General features: G+C 52.2%; 2 protein-coding genes across 6 annotated transcripts; one reads left to right on the forward strand and one right to left on the reverse strand.

Moving 5' to 3' along the window:
- On the forward strand, positions 1–5,446 carry LOC122384703 (cellular nucleic acid-binding protein-like). 5 transcript variants are annotated; one of them, XM_043372363.1, is made up of 7 exons: positions 50–146; positions 741–865; positions 2,787–2,839; positions 3,226–3,382; positions 3,791–4,056; positions 4,250–4,404; positions 4,772–5,446. In XM_043372363.1, the coding sequence occupies exons 3-7, from the start codon at positions 2,828–2,830 to the stop codon at positions 4,866–4,868; spliced, it is 687 nt and encodes a 228-aa protein (XP_043228298.1). In that variant the 5' UTR covers positions 50–146; positions 741–865; positions 2,787–2,827; the 3' UTR covers positions 4,869–5,446. The 5 variants fall into 5 exon arrangements, with proteins under 5 accessions (XP_043228295.1, XP_043228298.1, XP_043228299.1 ...); XM_043372364.1 differs by having other exon boundaries at positions 141–284; XM_043372360.1 differs by lacking the exon at positions 2,787–2,839 and having other exon boundaries at positions 1–146.
- A 572-nt stretch (positions 5,447–6,018) lies between these two features.
- LOC122384702 lies at positions 6,019–14,372 on the reverse strand. Its single transcript, XM_043372358.1, has 4 exons — positions 13,984–14,372; positions 8,559–8,779; positions 7,934–8,163; positions 6,019–7,702 (listed from the first exon to the last, which is right to left on the reverse strand). Exons 2-4 carry the CDS (start codon positions 8,755–8,757, stop codon positions 6,179–6,181), a joined length of 1,953 nt encoding a protein of 650 aa, XP_043228293.1. The 5' UTR covers positions 8,758–8,779; positions 13,984–14,372; the 3' UTR covers positions 6,019–6,178.
- Between the last annotated feature and the right edge of the window lie 1,148 nt (positions 14,373–15,520).

Below are 15,520 nucleotides of genomic sequence, written 5' to 3' on the forward strand. Positions count from 1 at the left end.
AACCTCTGAAAACATATATGTCAATTGCATTGGTTGTCTTAGGATTAAGATATTTTACAATTATTTTTTGCTTTATGGCGGCGGTTGTTGCGCACGTTTTCCATGTGGAACGCGTGCGCGTGGGACAGTTTATTTGCGTCCGATTGGTGAGTAAGGTGTGGGCGGTAGCACAATTTTTTATTATTTTCAATTGACTGTCTAATGTCGAGACTTTCCTAGCTCTGAAATCTCATGCAGACACTCTCTTTAGCCTTAAAATCTTTGCCTATTGGATTTGTGACAAGGTAATTGCATGTGGATCGATTCATCAAGTTTGAGTTTCAAATTCTGTTTAGGTTACAATATGTTGATGGTTTTTCAAATTTTTGTTACCTTATCTTCACTCAATATACCCTGATCTACAGCTTCATTGAAACTGCAGTGGCTTTTTATTTGTCAATGTGACTTGCTTTTCGTTCATGCTTAGCTCAGGCTGAAGCTCTGCATGGGCGATGGTCATGGTATGCAAATCTTAACTTAGAAACACTTATGCTGGTGAAATCTGAATTCAGGGTGCCTGGGGCAATTGATCAAGGCTTTTTCAAAATTGACATGTTAGAGGCATTGGAAGGTAAAGAATTTCTCAATAATCACCTGACAATATGCCCTCTTGCTCTGGCACCCTGTTTTCAGATTCCACCCTTCTGCTCACTTGCAATTGCATCTGAATTTGTCATGCTTATAATTTGTACCCTTTTCAGCGATTCTTGTCAATACAATGAGTGCCAGCGCTGTGGAATGCTACAGCTGTCATGAGGTGGGACACATGGCTCGTGCCTGTCCGTCAGCTGAGAAGAATGATTCAGATACCACCAAAACTGAAAAGGTATGCACAGGTCATACTATTAGCACTATTTGAATCTTTCCTTATATTTTTCACTTGCTTGATTTGTAGATATTAGATGGTTGTTCTGAAGTAATGTATCAGTGTGTGGGTGTTGATTTTTTTTTTACAATATTTTGCACAGCATAGATGGGCACAATTTATTCTTTAAGTGATGAAATGAGTGCTGTTATGGTTTTCAGTAACCAAATGTCACCAGCTATTGTGGCAGCTGAGGAATGTATTTTTAAGGGTTCATCTGAATACTGACTGGCTGTCCCACCCAATTGATTGAATTATTCTGAATTCTTTTAGGTTTAGTTTGTCATTACTAATGCATCAACACATGCTAGTGCCTTGTCACAGGTAGACTTGAATGAAAGAAATTATGTGAAGATAGCTTTTCCCAAGCTGATATTCCATCTTTCAGGACTGCATTTTAACCCGCGCCCTGGTGGGGTCTGTTTATAACGCGACCTGGTGGGGGGGGGGGGGCTATTTTTTGCCCCCCCTCGTATCTCCGAAACTACTGGACGGATCCGCAAAATTCAAACGGCGTTCGAAAGGCCTGTCAAATTTGTCGAGGAAAACCAAATTTCATTGACCTCGGGGTCACCGATGACGTCACAGGTCAGGTCAAAGATGAAATGTTTCACCGTTCACGGGTCTTCTAGGGAATGCGCTATAACACCGAGGAAAACGCATTTTGTCGAGAATCAGCGATAGGGCGTCAGTTGCCTAGTAGATATATTACTATTAGAGGTCACTGACAATACCAGGTCAGGTCACAGGTCAGGTCACCAAGGGTCACAGGTCAGGTCACATGAGCCACACTTTACTAAGGTTGTGTGATGCATGTTTTATGGCCAATTTTTCATTTCCAACTCAATGGTATTGGTTATAAGACTATCAGGTACGGCTTAGGTCACTTTCTGGTGAAGTTCAGGTCAAGGTCAGGTCAAGGTCAGGCCAAAAAAGGTCAAATTTCAAAATTGATAGTTTTGCATAAAATTGGTATTGATTCGATGCAGCTCGTCACGGGGAGTCTAATGGTGGTCTTTGTTTTGCGCTACGGGGTCTAGAATTGCTAAAAATTGAGTTTGAAAATTTGACGTCATCAATTTTGAACAGTTTTTTCGCTATAACTTCGCCAAAAAAAGAGGTATCGATCTCAAATTTGGTATGTGGATGGAAGGAGGTAAGGACTATCACATATATTCCGGTTTTTGCGAAATTCAAAAAACTTTTTGGATTTTTCGATTATTATATGCAAAAAAATTATTTTTTGATTTTTGGGGGTCAAAATCCAAAAATTTCAAAAATCCGAGATAGCAGTTTTGTAGCCCTGTTGATTCTACAGCTTTTATGTCTTTATCATTTTTCTGTATTTGCAAAGCTATAGGCCTGACAGCTCTTCCCGCGAAACCCTTTTTTGGGTCGAAAACGGCAGAACATGACGTCACTCTGACGTCATTTCCGGCCAACCTATCATAGCCTTTGGAAAAATTTTTGGTCACAATGTGTAAAATTGATGTCCGGGAGGGTACTGAAAGTTTGGTGACGATCGGCGCAGCGGTTCTGGAGATATATCAAAAAGTCTGGAGGGGGGGCAAAAAATAGCCCCCCCCCCCACCAGGGCGCGGGTTAAGGTGAATGGTAGGCAAAAGAGAGACAGATTGCATTGCAATACATTGATACTGCAGGGTTCCAACTCAACACTGTATGGCAGCAAGCTGCCAGTTATCTGAACCCACTGAAGCAGTCTGTCTCAGCGGGTAGAGATGTGGCCATCTGTATTGGTGGCCTTATTTGGAACTGGTGTCAGTTGCAGTTATGTGTAAAATGCACAGGACATTTTTAGGTCTTTTGTTGTGAAGCTGTAACAAGGTGACTAGCTAAGAAACTTCTGTTACATTTTTTGCAGAGGAGTGGAGGAACGAGTATTGGAAGTGGCGTTTTGAAGGAATGGAGGAGCGAGTAATGAAGTTACATTTTTGAGGAGTGGTGCCCATCTATGATATTTGCTATATAGCTGTGGCTTTGCAGCTTAATGCTTTTTTTTTACAAAATACATTATTCTCCATATTTTGATGTAGCATTTCTTACCTGTGTCTTTGTTTTTGTTGCATAGACAATGTATATTTCATTTATATATTTTGAGAATTCATATAATTCATGATGAATTTTTATGGAACTACCTATCATTTTCCATGACATTTGAGCAAAGTGTGATGCAGCAAACAAAATGTTTCATTAACTGCAACGGGTAACACCAGGAGTTGGTAGTTGTTTGAAATTGAATACTCGGATGAATGGATAGGTATCGGCTGCAATGCTGACAGTTCTGTGTGTGCGTGTGCCAGCCGGCGGTGGTCAGCACCATAGAGTGCTACAACTGCCACGAGACGGGCCACATGGCGCGCAGCTGTCCCACGGCCGAGCACAAGCCGTCGGGACCGGCGCCGGGCGCGGCCGGACGGGGCCGAGGCCGCGGCAGGGGTGGACGCACCGTGTTCAGAGGTCAGTACACAGCACGGGTCAGACGAGTGGCTTATCACTCACAACTTGAGAACCGAGCTGGGCGGTTGGGGGTAGCTGGCGGCACTAGCGGCTTCGTAAATCGTGCTTTCGTCAAAAAGAATGCGATTCATGTTATGTTCTCTCTGTCTGACCGTAGCAAACAGTAATCGGTTGTTCCATACTTGTACAGTGTATTAGCGTATCAGCGTTGCTGTTTTACTGGTAAAGTAGGACGTACGCTATGACCAGAGATCTTCGCCACGTCCTAGAAAACCCAAGCATGGTAATGTCTTACCATTCAATATCATCCAGACGTCCTTACAGTCCTACGACAGCAGGCGCTCGCCCGCCTCAGCCGCCCGTCCCACCCAGTGCTAACCGCCCACACCTCCCTCCCGCGCTCCGCAGAGAAGTGCTACAAGTGTAACCGGATGGGCCACATGGCGCGCGACTGCACGGCCGGCGAAGACGTGTGCTACCGGTGCGACCAGCCGGGCCACATCGCGCGCGACTGCTCCAACCCGCAGGCGGAGCGGCGCGGCCGCGAGCCGCTCTGCTACAACTGTAACGGCACCGGCCACCTGGCGCGCGACTGTCCCGACTCGGACAAGACGTGCTACACGTGCGGCAAAAAGGGCCACATTAGCCGCGACTGCGAGGTCGACGACCGCATGGTGAGTGAGTGAGACCGTGGACACGGGCCTATAGCGCATTAGCGCCATATTTGGATTGAATGCTGTTAGTTGACTGGTAAAGTCAACTTCTTACAGGGATGGTTCATTAGTGTGTGTGATGCAGGGGATCGGGAAATGTGTGTTTGTAGCCGCCGTGCTGAGTCTGACTGTGTTCTGACCGTCTGTCCGGCAGTGTTACGTGTGTGGCAAGAGCGGCCACATCTCGTCCGACTGCACTGAGGCCAGCGGCGAGGAGAAGAAGCGCATGTGCTACACGTGCAAGTCGACCGAGCACATCAGTCGCGACTGTCCCGACAACCCGGCCGCCGGCGAGGACTCCTGCCACAGGTGGGTCGCGGGCGACTCGCCGCCTGCTTCCGCTCTCCTGGTCTCTCCCTCGTCTTTCCTTTTTCTCTGCAATCCTGTCCCGCTCCAGGGTGATACTGATTCATGAGATAAAACTTCACTCAACAATTCGTTCGCTCGCGATTGCATGTGCAGATACTTTTTTGAGAAGTGGGTAAACAATTGACTTTGCTTCGTTGGTCTTGCAGAAAGCAACTCATGAGTTATGTTAGCCTCATTGACCAAGTTTGGGTCACTTCAATTTCAAATCGGAAATGGTCTTCAGTTTGAGGTTGTGCATCCCCAATTGATTGTCAATTTGTATATGCTAAATCAATTTAGGATCTTAATTCGGCCCTGCCCGCCACAGATGCAAGAAGACGGGTCACATTGCCCGCAACTGTATGAAGTGCTACACGTGCGGTGACTTCGGTCACATGGCGCGCGACTGCTCCCGAGACGGCTAGAGGAGGCCGGTCCGGGCCTGCGGGCCGCAGCCAGAAGCACACGGCGGGTCGGTAGCGCCGTCCACGGGGTCGGCGGCCGTCCGCGCACCGCGGCGCCGCCACACGGCTGCCCCAGAGCAGCGAGAGCAAATTCACGACCGACAAATTGGGGAGAGAAAGACGAGGGAGACGACGCAGACGAGCCGTCCAGACGGCCGCAGTCAGTTCGGAGACGTTCGGAGAAGACGGCGCGGGTGCGGACGCGCCGCGGAGGCCCCGGCCGAGTTGGAGCGGCGAGCCGGGGCCTGTCCAGACGGGGAGACAGACGACGGGTGGCGCGCGCAGCGTGCAGCGCGGTGCGCCAGCTGCCGGCGGCTGCCGCGCGGCAGCGGCAGCTCTAATGCTTTCCTCACTTCTGTTGCGCCCCGGGCCGGCGCGGCGCCCGTCCCGGTGAGTCGGAAGGCCGCCGCCCGGGGTCGGTTTGTTCTTCACACCCTACTTTCGTGCCCCTCGTGAGGGATGCGTAGCTTGGTTTGTTCGAGCAAAATTGTGTGCCTTGTATTCGATCATGTTTCTAAGCAATAAATTGTTTGCGTCTTCGTCCTCTTTGAGGCAAGGCCGGATGCTGAGTTCGTAAGACTGCGACTGGTGTGATCCATTGGATGTTCAGTGAGGCGGTGTAATCTTGGCCTATTCACTCCACTGACAGCCGTGCGGGGTTCAGCAGGATCTCGGAAAACTGGCCAGCCCTGTGGTGGCAATGTCAAGGTTTTGCCGACGTGTTCTATGGTGCAAATTGTTTTTTTATTTATTTTCATTTTTTTGTCGATTACTTGCCTAGTTCTTTACACATATTCATGCGGTTTTCTACTCATCCATCCAAAACATGTGTGCATTTCACTTACAAATAAAAGTTCATCTAGTCCTGAATGACTAATTTGCGTATCATCCTCGTTCTATCAGCCATCTTTTTTACGGAGCTGTCCTGGATCACTAGCTGCTCCCACGCAGTGGTGGACAGTGGTATAACCCTCGAGTGGAAACTGGAAAGGTAAGCGGACGACACACGCCGTGGGCCAACCTCTGCCACCCATTTATAACAGTTCTGAGTCAGCTTTACCGTTTAATTTATCATGGCATCATGAGACTAGCACGTAAATCATGTGGACGCTGAGTTTCAAGGTGTATATTTATTCGAGTTGATATTGTAATACAGCACTAACAATCCGGTACATTTAAACAATTTAAAGATGGCGGTCAACATTGTCGCCGTCCAGCCGGCTTGTCGACGTGGGCCGTCAGTTTTGGCCCTCCGTGGAGCCGGCAGTGCCTCACTCCTTGAGCCACGTGCCGAGCTCGTCAGTGAGCGCGGTGATACAGGAGCGCTGCTCCCGGCAGGGCCGGTCCAGACACTCGGCCGGCGCCGCCCCGCAGCCCACCAGCCGCCGCTCGTGGCGCCACCGCACGGCCGACGCAGAGGCTCTGGTGACGTTGGCGCCCACCAGGCGGTAGTACTGCGCCAGGCAGAACACGGTGTCGGCGCCGGGCAGCTGGACGGCCGGACAGCGGAGGCTGAGGTGCAGCAGGCCCGACTCGGAGGCGGCGCAGTGCAGCTCGAGCCGCGCCGGCCGGGCGGCAGACACCAGCAGCCGCTCGGGCAGCTCGGCGGCGCGCCGGGCCGCGCTCAGCTCGGCGGCGCCGGCCGGCGCAGTGGCCGTCAGCTGCAGGCCGTCGCCGCCGCAGCCGCCCAGCGCCGCGTACAGGGCGCGCACGTCGCTGCGGCGCACCAGGTGCAGGCCGGCGCCGGCCGAGCTCAGCACCATGCGGCCCAGGTAGGCGCCCTGCTGCGGGTCCGCCTCGATCCGCACCTGGCCAGTCACCGCCCACAGCGCCGGGCCGGCGTCCGGCGCCGCTAGCAGCTCGCGCTCCAGGTCCGCGCGCGCCACTACCCGGGTCACGGCGAACCGTCCGCCGGCGCGGCGCGAGCCGTCCCTGACGGCGGCGGCGCCGGTGACGCCCGCGCGCACGGAGGCCCGCAGCGCGGCCAGCGCGCCGGTCGTGTTGCCGTGGCCGAGCAGCAGGTGTCCCAGCTCGGCCAGCAGGGCGGCGCCGTCGTAGGCGCGCAGCACGCTGGGCGCCGGCTGCTGCGCGCCCGTGGTCAGCCGGCGCAGCACGGCCCACTGCTCGGCCGCGCTGGCCGCGTCCGCCCCGGAGTAGATGAGCGCCGTCAGTTTGACGCGGACGGCCGCCGCGCGGGCCGCCGGCGAGGCCAGGATGTCGTCCCGCAGCGCCACCGAGTCGGTGCCGAACCACTGGGCGGCCGAGAGCCGCGAGTCCCAGCCGCCCTCCTCCAGGAAGTGGCGCATCTCGGCGCCGGAGACGAACAGCAGGCCGACGGTGGCCGGCGGCGCCGCCAGCGCGGACACCGCGTCGGCCGCCGCCCGGATGACGGCGCCGCGGCCGGCGGCCGCCGCCGCGTCGGCCGGCCGGTACCAGACCGGCTCGGTGACGGCCGTGGCGGCGCCGTCGAACAGCGCGGCGCGGCGCAGCTCCTCGACCACGCTGCGGCCGTAGGTGGTGTCGGCCGCCACGGGCACCAGGTGCCGGACAGAGCGCTGGCGCAGCAGGCAGAGCAGCGCCGCCGCCAGCGCCGCGTCCCCCAGACTGAGCAGCAGCGGATTGCCCGAGTCCGACTGCAGGTCACCGGCCGTGGCCGTCGGCGAGACGAGCACGGCGTCGGGCGCGTGCTGCGAGGCCCACTGCACGGCGCGCAGCAGCTCGTCGCTGTCCGGGAACCCGATAAACAGCCGCACCCCGTCCGCGTACAGCTGCTGGACAGCAGCCAGAGTGTCGCCCTGCGGAGGGACGAGGTTACACGAGCTCAGAGAGACACTCTGGCCAATAGACGACCCGGTGGATGCTGGGTCTGGACGCCAGCTTAAACGAGGACGACACCATTATTTATACACCGTAAAGTCGACCAAGAAAACCGGTAAAATAAACGTGCACACTAAATCCAATAGATGAAGATCTCAGCATATGAGTTAATTATTGTAAAAATTGACGACATTGTCCCGGGCTCTCACCGTGGCGGACACGTTGGCGCTGACGAGAGTGACGTTGGAGAGGGCCGGCGGTCCCTGGTCGCCGCCTCCGTCCGGCGCGGCCGCCTGCAGCAGCGGCCGGCCCACGCTGGCGCGTGCGTTGGCGTCCCGGAGGCCCTGCAGCGCGGCTCGGTGGTAAGGCGAGCCCTCCTCGAACAGGGAGCCGACGCGAGAGGCAGCGGCCACCAGACGGGTCTCGGCCGACCGGCGACCTGGCGGCGGGCGGGGGAGTGGGTAGAGTCGGACAGGCGGTCAGACACCTGCTCCTGACAGCGCACAGTGACGAATGGTGGCCATGCCCCATGGCTCGGACGTCATTACCTGCAGGGTACGTGCCAGTGCTGAGAACATGGCAGAAATATGACCAATTTTCATTAGCTTACCGTTTGTAAGCCTTTCATGATAATAAATATTATTTACGAGGATCATGACAGTTGGCGATGTAAAAGTTGTCAATGTAATCTGATCAAGATACATACATACACGTCAGAAGTAGGATGCTTTCATAATCGTCCCATGAAAACCTGTCGACTCCAAAGTCCAATTAGCTTACCTGCACTTTCCCACGCTCCCGACCCTGTCCCCCTCCCCCTCCCGGAGTCGGTACCTTGCTGACACTGGAGGAGGCGGCCCCGCCAGAGCCGCTGCTGCTCGGCCATCGCCAGCTGCGCGTCCGACTGGGTGCGGTACCAGGTCACCATGCCGACCAGCAGACCCACCAGCAGCAGCATCAGCAGCACCGTCAGCGACAGGCAGAAGATGCGCCGCTCCGACATCCTCCACCGGCTGTCCGGCTCCTCGATCATCACCGAGAGACGGTGCTGCCGCCTGCCGGCGGGCGCCGCAAGCGTCAGGGACCGGCGGCGCTGCGGAGCCGGGCGGGACAGCCATTGCTGCCGGGCGGGGACAGCCACTGCTGCCGGGCGGGGACAGCCACTGCTACCGGGCAGGGACAGCCACCGGTACTGGGCGGGGACGGCCACCGGTACTGGGCGGGGACAGCCACCGGTACTGGGCGGGGACGGCCACCGGTACTGGGCGGGGACGGCCACCGGTACTGGGCGGGGACAGCCACCGGTACTGGGCGGGGACGGACACCGGAGCCGGGCGGACCCTCTGATGGTGGGGAGGGGATACAAGGGATGCAGTTGCGTGTACCACTCTTCTGCACTCCCCCTAAAAAAGTGACTAGAAACCCTCCAAGGGCCTGATCTAAGATTCAATCGATTACCTGATGCCAGTCACTAAAGCTGGGGCTGGATCCACAGGGCCTCGTGTCAGCCATTGGGTCTCAGAAGTCAGAGGATCCATATACAGTTTCTAAGGACCTTAACGCATGCATCAGAGGGACCTGGCACAGGTTCTTGAGAGACCCATCGTGGTCGCTTAGGGCTTTGGGCCGATCTGAATGTCTATGCCCGCTATGCCCATCGATCTATTAGGGTCCCACGTAAGCATCGGAGGGCCCTTTGCATTCCATGAGGGCCCAAGTTTAATTCTGAAGGCCCTCGTCGTTTTCTGAGGGTCTCATGCTGACCTCTTGGGGCCTTCATGCTTCCCACGCTCCTTATATAGTATATGAGCATTAGAGCTAACCTATGTCCGAGAGGTTTCAGAGACTCTGGCTCACGCTGCAGGCTCCTACCTAATTGCCGCTACTGTCTTGTGAGACACTGATGTCTCCAGTGCCAGCAGCGCTACTGTTTTGTGAGACGCTGCAGTCTTCAGTTGCCGCTAGTGTTACCGTCTTGTGGGACGCTGCAGTCTCCAATTGTGACTAGTGTTACTGTCTTGTGAGTTGTGGGACACTGCAGTCTCCATTGCCGCTAGTGTTACTGTCTTGTGGGACACTGCAGTCTCCATTTGCCGCTAGTGTTACTGTTCTGTGGGGCGCTGCAGTCTCCAATTGTCGCTAGTGTTACTGTCTTGTGGGACGCTGCAGTCTCCATTTGTCGCTAGTGTTACTGTCTTGTGGGACGCTGCAGTCTCCGATGGCCGCTAGTGTTACTGTCTTGTGGGACGCTGCAGTCTCCATTGTGACAAGTGTTACTGTTCTGTGGGACGCTGCAGTCTCCAATTGTCGCTAGTGTTACTGTCTTGTGGGACGCTGCAGTCTCCAATTGTCGCTAGTGTTACTGTCTTGTGGGACGCTGCAGTCTCCGATGGCCGCTAGTGTTACTGTCCTGTGGGACGCTGCAGTCTCCATTGTGACTAGTGTTACGGTCATGTGGGACACTGCAGTCTCCATTGTCGCTAGTGTTACTGTCTTGTGGGACGCTGCAGTCTCCGATGGCCGCTAGTGTTACTGTTCTGTGGGACGTTGCAGTCTCCAATTGTCGCTAGTGTTACTGTCTTGTGTGACGCTGCAGTCTCCAATTGTCGCTAGTGTTACTGTCTTGTGTGACGCTGCAGTCTTCAATTGTCACTTGTTACTGTCTTGTGGGACGCTGCAGTCTCCAGTTGCCGCTTGTCTTACTGTCTTGTGGGACGCCGCAGTCTCCGATGGCCGCTAGTGTTACTGTCTTGTGGGACGCTGCAGTCTCCAATGGCCGCTAGTGTTACTGTCTTGTGGGACGCTGCAGTCTCCAATTGTCGCTAGTGCTACTGTCTTGTGTGACGCTGCAGTCTCCAATTGTCGCTAGTGTTACTGTCTTGTGGGACGCTGCAGTCCCAAATTGCCGCTAGTGTTACTGTCTTGTGGGCCGTTGCAGTCTCCAATTATCGCTAGTGTTACCGTCTTGTTGGACGCTGCAGTCCCAAATTGCCGCTAGTGTTACTGTCTTGTGGGCCGTTGCAGTCTCCAATTATCGCTAGTGTTACCGTCTTGTTGGACGCTGCAGTCTCCAATTGTCGCTAGTGTTACTGTCTTTTGGGACACTGCAGTCTCCATTGTCGCTAGTGTTACTGTTCTGTGGGACGCCGCAGTCTCCATTGTCACTAGTGTTACTGTCTTGTGGGACGCTGCAGTCTCCAATGGCCGCTAGTGTTACTGTTCTGTGGGACGCTGCAGTCTCCAATGGCCGGTAGGGCTATTCTTTTGTGGGACGCTGCAGTCTCCTGTTGCCGATAGGGTTAGTGTCTTGTGAGACGCTGCAGTTTTCTATTGTTGATAGTACCTACCTATTATTGTGTTGTGAGACACTGCAAGCTCCGAGTGCGAGCAGTGCTATTGTTTTGTGAGACACTTCAGTCTCCTATTGCCAGTGGTATTGTTACATTAGACGGCTGCTATAGACGGCTGCAATTTTGTCTCTATTCGTCACTACGTTGTTTTACTCTGAAACGTTGACCATGTCACCATGGAAAACAACTAGGAAAAATTTTAATGTTGCAGGCAACTTTTTTGCCTCTCCATCATCCATCATTCACAATTCAGCCTGCGTGCTTTACGGATACCATGGGAAGATATTCGTACCGCTGCATGCCGAAAGAATGATGAAAGACGGACTTTGGACATGCACACATTCCATATTTCAAGCCTCCCGTTTGCTGATTACAAACAGTCGGAAGTGGCGTCTTCACTGCACTGATGATTCTGATAAATGTCTGCAGTCTCCCACTATTCATCACAGCCGACGATTCGTAACGGCTCCTAATGGAACATAGAAAACGACTTCCCGACCGCGCAGAAGACTGGGAATCAGAACCACGTCCGAATGCATGCTTCATGGCATTATCTCTGGGCATCCCGGATACAACTAAAAAGAAAATGCAAACTAAATGCAACACATGTCACATGTGTTTGCGCAGAGTTTGCTTTGCAACATAACCGTGTTCCCCACAACTACTTTTATGGTCACTTTTCTCAGCTCATGTATTCAATGTGCGCTAGTCAGTACGACAGCCTGGCCATTAGGTTAGTCATGAAAAGGAGAGACCCCGTCCGTTTGACCACCCCGTCCCCACCCCACCTAGGAGGTATAACTGCCTTGCGCACCTAAGGACACGGTCGGCTATTGAACCACCTGCAAGGGTCATGGGATAATTGAACATCAATCAGCCAGGACGTGAAATTAACTGAGGGAAGATCAATAGAGCCGCAGGATTTTATCGCCGCTGGTGATTAGAGATGACGGAACGACGCCCGTGCTCAGTCGGGGAAACTGTGGTCAAATCTTCCATTTTTAGAAAGCCTTCCATTTTTGGAAGGATTTTCTATATATGGGTACGCACCTTCCAAAAATGGGTACGCTGACGACGTCATCGTACCCAAATATAGAAAATGTTGCGCATATGTTGGAACTTACCGATTTCCGCCGAACATGAGGCAAATGCGACTATCGCCCCTGGTCGCTTTCTATTCGCCATAGTGAAGTGTCCATAATCTAGCGTGGATGCCTAAATCCTAGCGTGGATGTATTTTAGGTAATTTTTCAAAGTAATGAGTCGTGGAAAATTGACAAAAATTTACCGACAAACGATGGTTTTATAAGACTTTATCAAACATTTTGTAAGCAAAAAGCATCAAAAACGAAAAGTAAATATCCTTTAAAGTACTTTAGTGACGGGCCATGCTTGTTCGATACCGCCGACTTTATTTACAGTGCGGAATTGTCTGGACAGAGTGCGGCGGTTTCGGGAGTGTAGTGGCGAGTAAAACTTGTATTTGTTGCCGTTTTCTGCATTTATTAGCATATTGTGTGGTTGATTTCAATTTTTTAAGGCTTTTGCCAAACATTTGGGTGGAGGTCTCGTCATTTTTCAATGTTTTTTCCGGAATATGGGACGAATTAAATAGGCGTTGCTGCGCCGTTTTTCGTGTTACTTTCTATCGAAGGAGCATGAATCTTCAATTTATATGAGGAATAGTAAGTTTAATTCAAACCATTTTTTGTCAGGGCTATAGCTGTGTTCCTCCTGGTTGGTTATTGACCAGCTGTTTTCTCTTCTGAATTTCTATGTGTCCTCTAGAAGTAGAAAAAGAGAGCAGTGCGCCAGGACACCATGCTATTATATCACTATGTACATTGACATAGCATGCCTGTATTACCAACACTAGCACTGCTGCTTCTCCTTATATCAATGATCATAAATGGCAAAATCAACTATTAATGTTACACATTTAAAAAGGCCGTAACTTAAATCAAAGAATGTGAATCACAGTTGGGAACACTGAGATTAGACCTTCCAATTTTGGAAGCCTTCCATTTTTGGAAAATGCATACCCATTTATGGAAGGTCCTTCCAAAAATGGAAGGCTTCCAAAAATAGAAGATTTGACCACAGTTTCCCCCACTGTGCTCTGGCATGGTGCACAAACCAACGACTACAAAGTGCGCAGCGCGCACGAGCACTGTGCAACACTCTGATGTGCCAAAGTAGGCAGAAGATTGAGAGCTGGATGAAATTGACAGGCCCCTAGATCCGCACGATAATGACCCTTGAGCGAGGATTCTTCATGGCTCCGAGTGGAAGAAAAAACCTCGCGTTTATCGCTCGCTTTTCAGTGACCCGCTTGGATAATATATCTTTAGGTATCTTCCACTCGGAGACACGAAGAATCATATATATGTCCCTGCACTGTTGACCAGTGGCAAATAAACCGCAACTAGAAAGACATTCGCATCTCAATTAGTTATTTGGGAGCATTGTCATAAAATGCCATTTGTATGGCCATAGTCGACAAAACTAATTCAATGCAAGACGAAAAGAAAAATCCTATGAAAATACAGGCGCTAATATGAAAATACATGCGCTAATAGTTATATTATTATTTTAAAATCGACCGTTAGTAAAGGTTCGGTTACTATGATAAAACGTAAAACTTCAAACCTGACGTTAGCTATTTGTACTCGAACAAAACCCCGGAGAGTTCACGAACAATAGCCGTGGCCGGATAGATAAGATAGAGACATCGGAGCCGTTCGGCGCTGTTCACCGATCCGACGTGACAAGGTTATCGGAATATTCATCTGGGAACAGCTTTTTCGGCGACAGACCGGCGCGCCGGCCCGTCGGGGTCGGGTGTCGTCGGCGTGACACGGGGCCGGGCGCGGCCGCGGAGCGTCGACCCGCCGCGCGGAATAACTCACGGTGTGTGCGGAGAGCGGCGCCGATCGACAGCCGCCGGCGTCAGCGGAGAGCCCTCCGACTCGGCCGGGAGACCCAGGCTGGCGGCGTTCGAGACGGACGGAGAAGACGATGACGTTCCGGGTGAGCTCCCCAGGGTGGCCGCCTCCAGAGCGCGCGTCCTGAGTGTCCGGAGGGTCGGTGTAGTCGCGGGCGACCCGTGTCCACCGCAGAGACCGACCGGAGCCGCGCACAGCCGCTCCCCACCGACCGCCGGGCCACCGACTGAGGCGGGCGGCGCGCTCAGCTGACCCGGGCCGCGGTCAGGGCACCGCCCCAGGCGACGGGAGCGCACTCGTAGAGGTGGGCCAGCTGTGCTGCCTGCTAGGACGGTAGGTTTTACCAGATGCGCTTCTTCTTAGCATATTTTCTGTAAAAATATGAGAAAGGTGGTGTATTTAATCAGCTAAAAGTTTGTATTTGTCTTTCATTCATAACTTGTCTTTAACTCGGTTTACTGTACCTACTGAATGTAAATGCCGCACTAGGAAGGTATAATAACCCGGTTTACATAGCATATTTGACGAGGCTCTAGCTCGTTAATTTGGCGATAACTTCGATGCAGTGGTCTTCAAATATTTAGAGGGGATCATTTTGTAAATTTTTAAGCACCATTGGCATCTTTTGCAACATCACGGACGGAGATATAAGCTTGCAACAAACCCTATGTAAACGCGTCTATTATCTGCCACGAAGACCTCATTCCAAAAAGTGTATATGTTATACAGGGTGTTCCAAAAAAGGTGAGCCCCCCAACTAAGATCGACTGTATCTCTGCAACCGTGCATCCTACAGCTTTGGGAAGCTACTCATTAGAAAGAGCAATCAAATTCCATCCAGATAGACCGTAATTCCGTTACATATCTTGCACAACACGGCCAGCATTGTGAAAAGCACAATTCAATACCAAATTCTTGGTGAAACATTTAACGGTATCGGATATGGTTGAAAGTTCTTCGCATCTGACTGCATATTTCAGTTCACGTGCTTTTATTCATTCTTCGCACATGAACTTTTATCATGAAAATTGAACACTGAATGGATGACCTAGTTCAACCAGTATTTTGACCACTCCGATATCGGTCATGCGTTGCCGTCAGCAATAGGTACACGTTTACCGCCGGCGCCGTGTTTCACCCGATCTGGCAACACATTTTGTTCTGGTCGTTCTCGGTGTAATACGTAATCATTCAGAGCCACACTAGGTAGCCTACTAGAACCGATTTTGACCGTTCTTTCCAACAAGGGGTCTCTCATTATCGTAGGACGTACGGTTTTGGAGATAAAAGCAATATAAGTTAAGGGGCTCACTTTTTTGGAACACCCTGTAAAAAGTTTGAACGGAAAAGCAAAGTTAGCTTCTTTTGGAGATTGGTATGACTGGTCTGCAGATACGCAGATTTTCAGGATGCCATACGATTCCATCCATTTCCACGCCCGCCCTTACGTTGACACACGGTGGCACCTACAAGACCACGCCATAAGCGATCGAGCGAATAA

This window comes from Amphibalanus amphitrite, unplaced genomic scaffold (assembly GCF_019059575.1).
Source record: "Amphibalanus amphitrite isolate SeventyFive unplaced genomic scaffold, NRLGWU_Aamphi_draft 000196F_arrow, whole genome shotgun sequence".
Lineage (NCBI taxonomy): Eukaryota > Metazoa > Arthropoda > Thecostraca > Balanomorpha > Balanidae > Amphibalanus > Amphibalanus amphitrite.

Coding starts and splice junctions, on each gene's coding strand:
- LOC122384703 (XM_043372360.1), top strand. CDS start 758: ATGAGTGCCAGCGCTGTGGAATGCTACAGCTGTCATGAGGTGGGACAC. Junction 3,383..3,790: donor TGGACGCACCGTGTTCAGAG/GTCAGTACACAG, acceptor CGCGCTCCGCAG/AGAAGTGCTACAAGTGTAAC. Junction 4,057..4,249: donor GCGAGGTCGACGACCGCATG/GTGAGTGAGTGA, acceptor TCTGTCCGGCAG/TGTTACGTGTGTGGCAAGAG.
- LOC122384702 (XM_043372358.1), bottom strand. CDS start 8,757: ATGATCGAGGAGCCGGACAGCCGGTGGAGGATGTCGGAGCGGCGCATC. Junction 8,164..8,558: donor CCTCCTCCAGTGTCAGCAAG/GTACCGACTCCG, acceptor GCCCGCCGCCAG/GTCGCCGGTCGGCCGAGACC. Junction 7,703..7,933: donor GCGCCAACGTGTCCGCCACG/GTGAGAGCCCGG, acceptor GTCCCTCCGCAG/GGCGACACTCTGGCTGCTGT.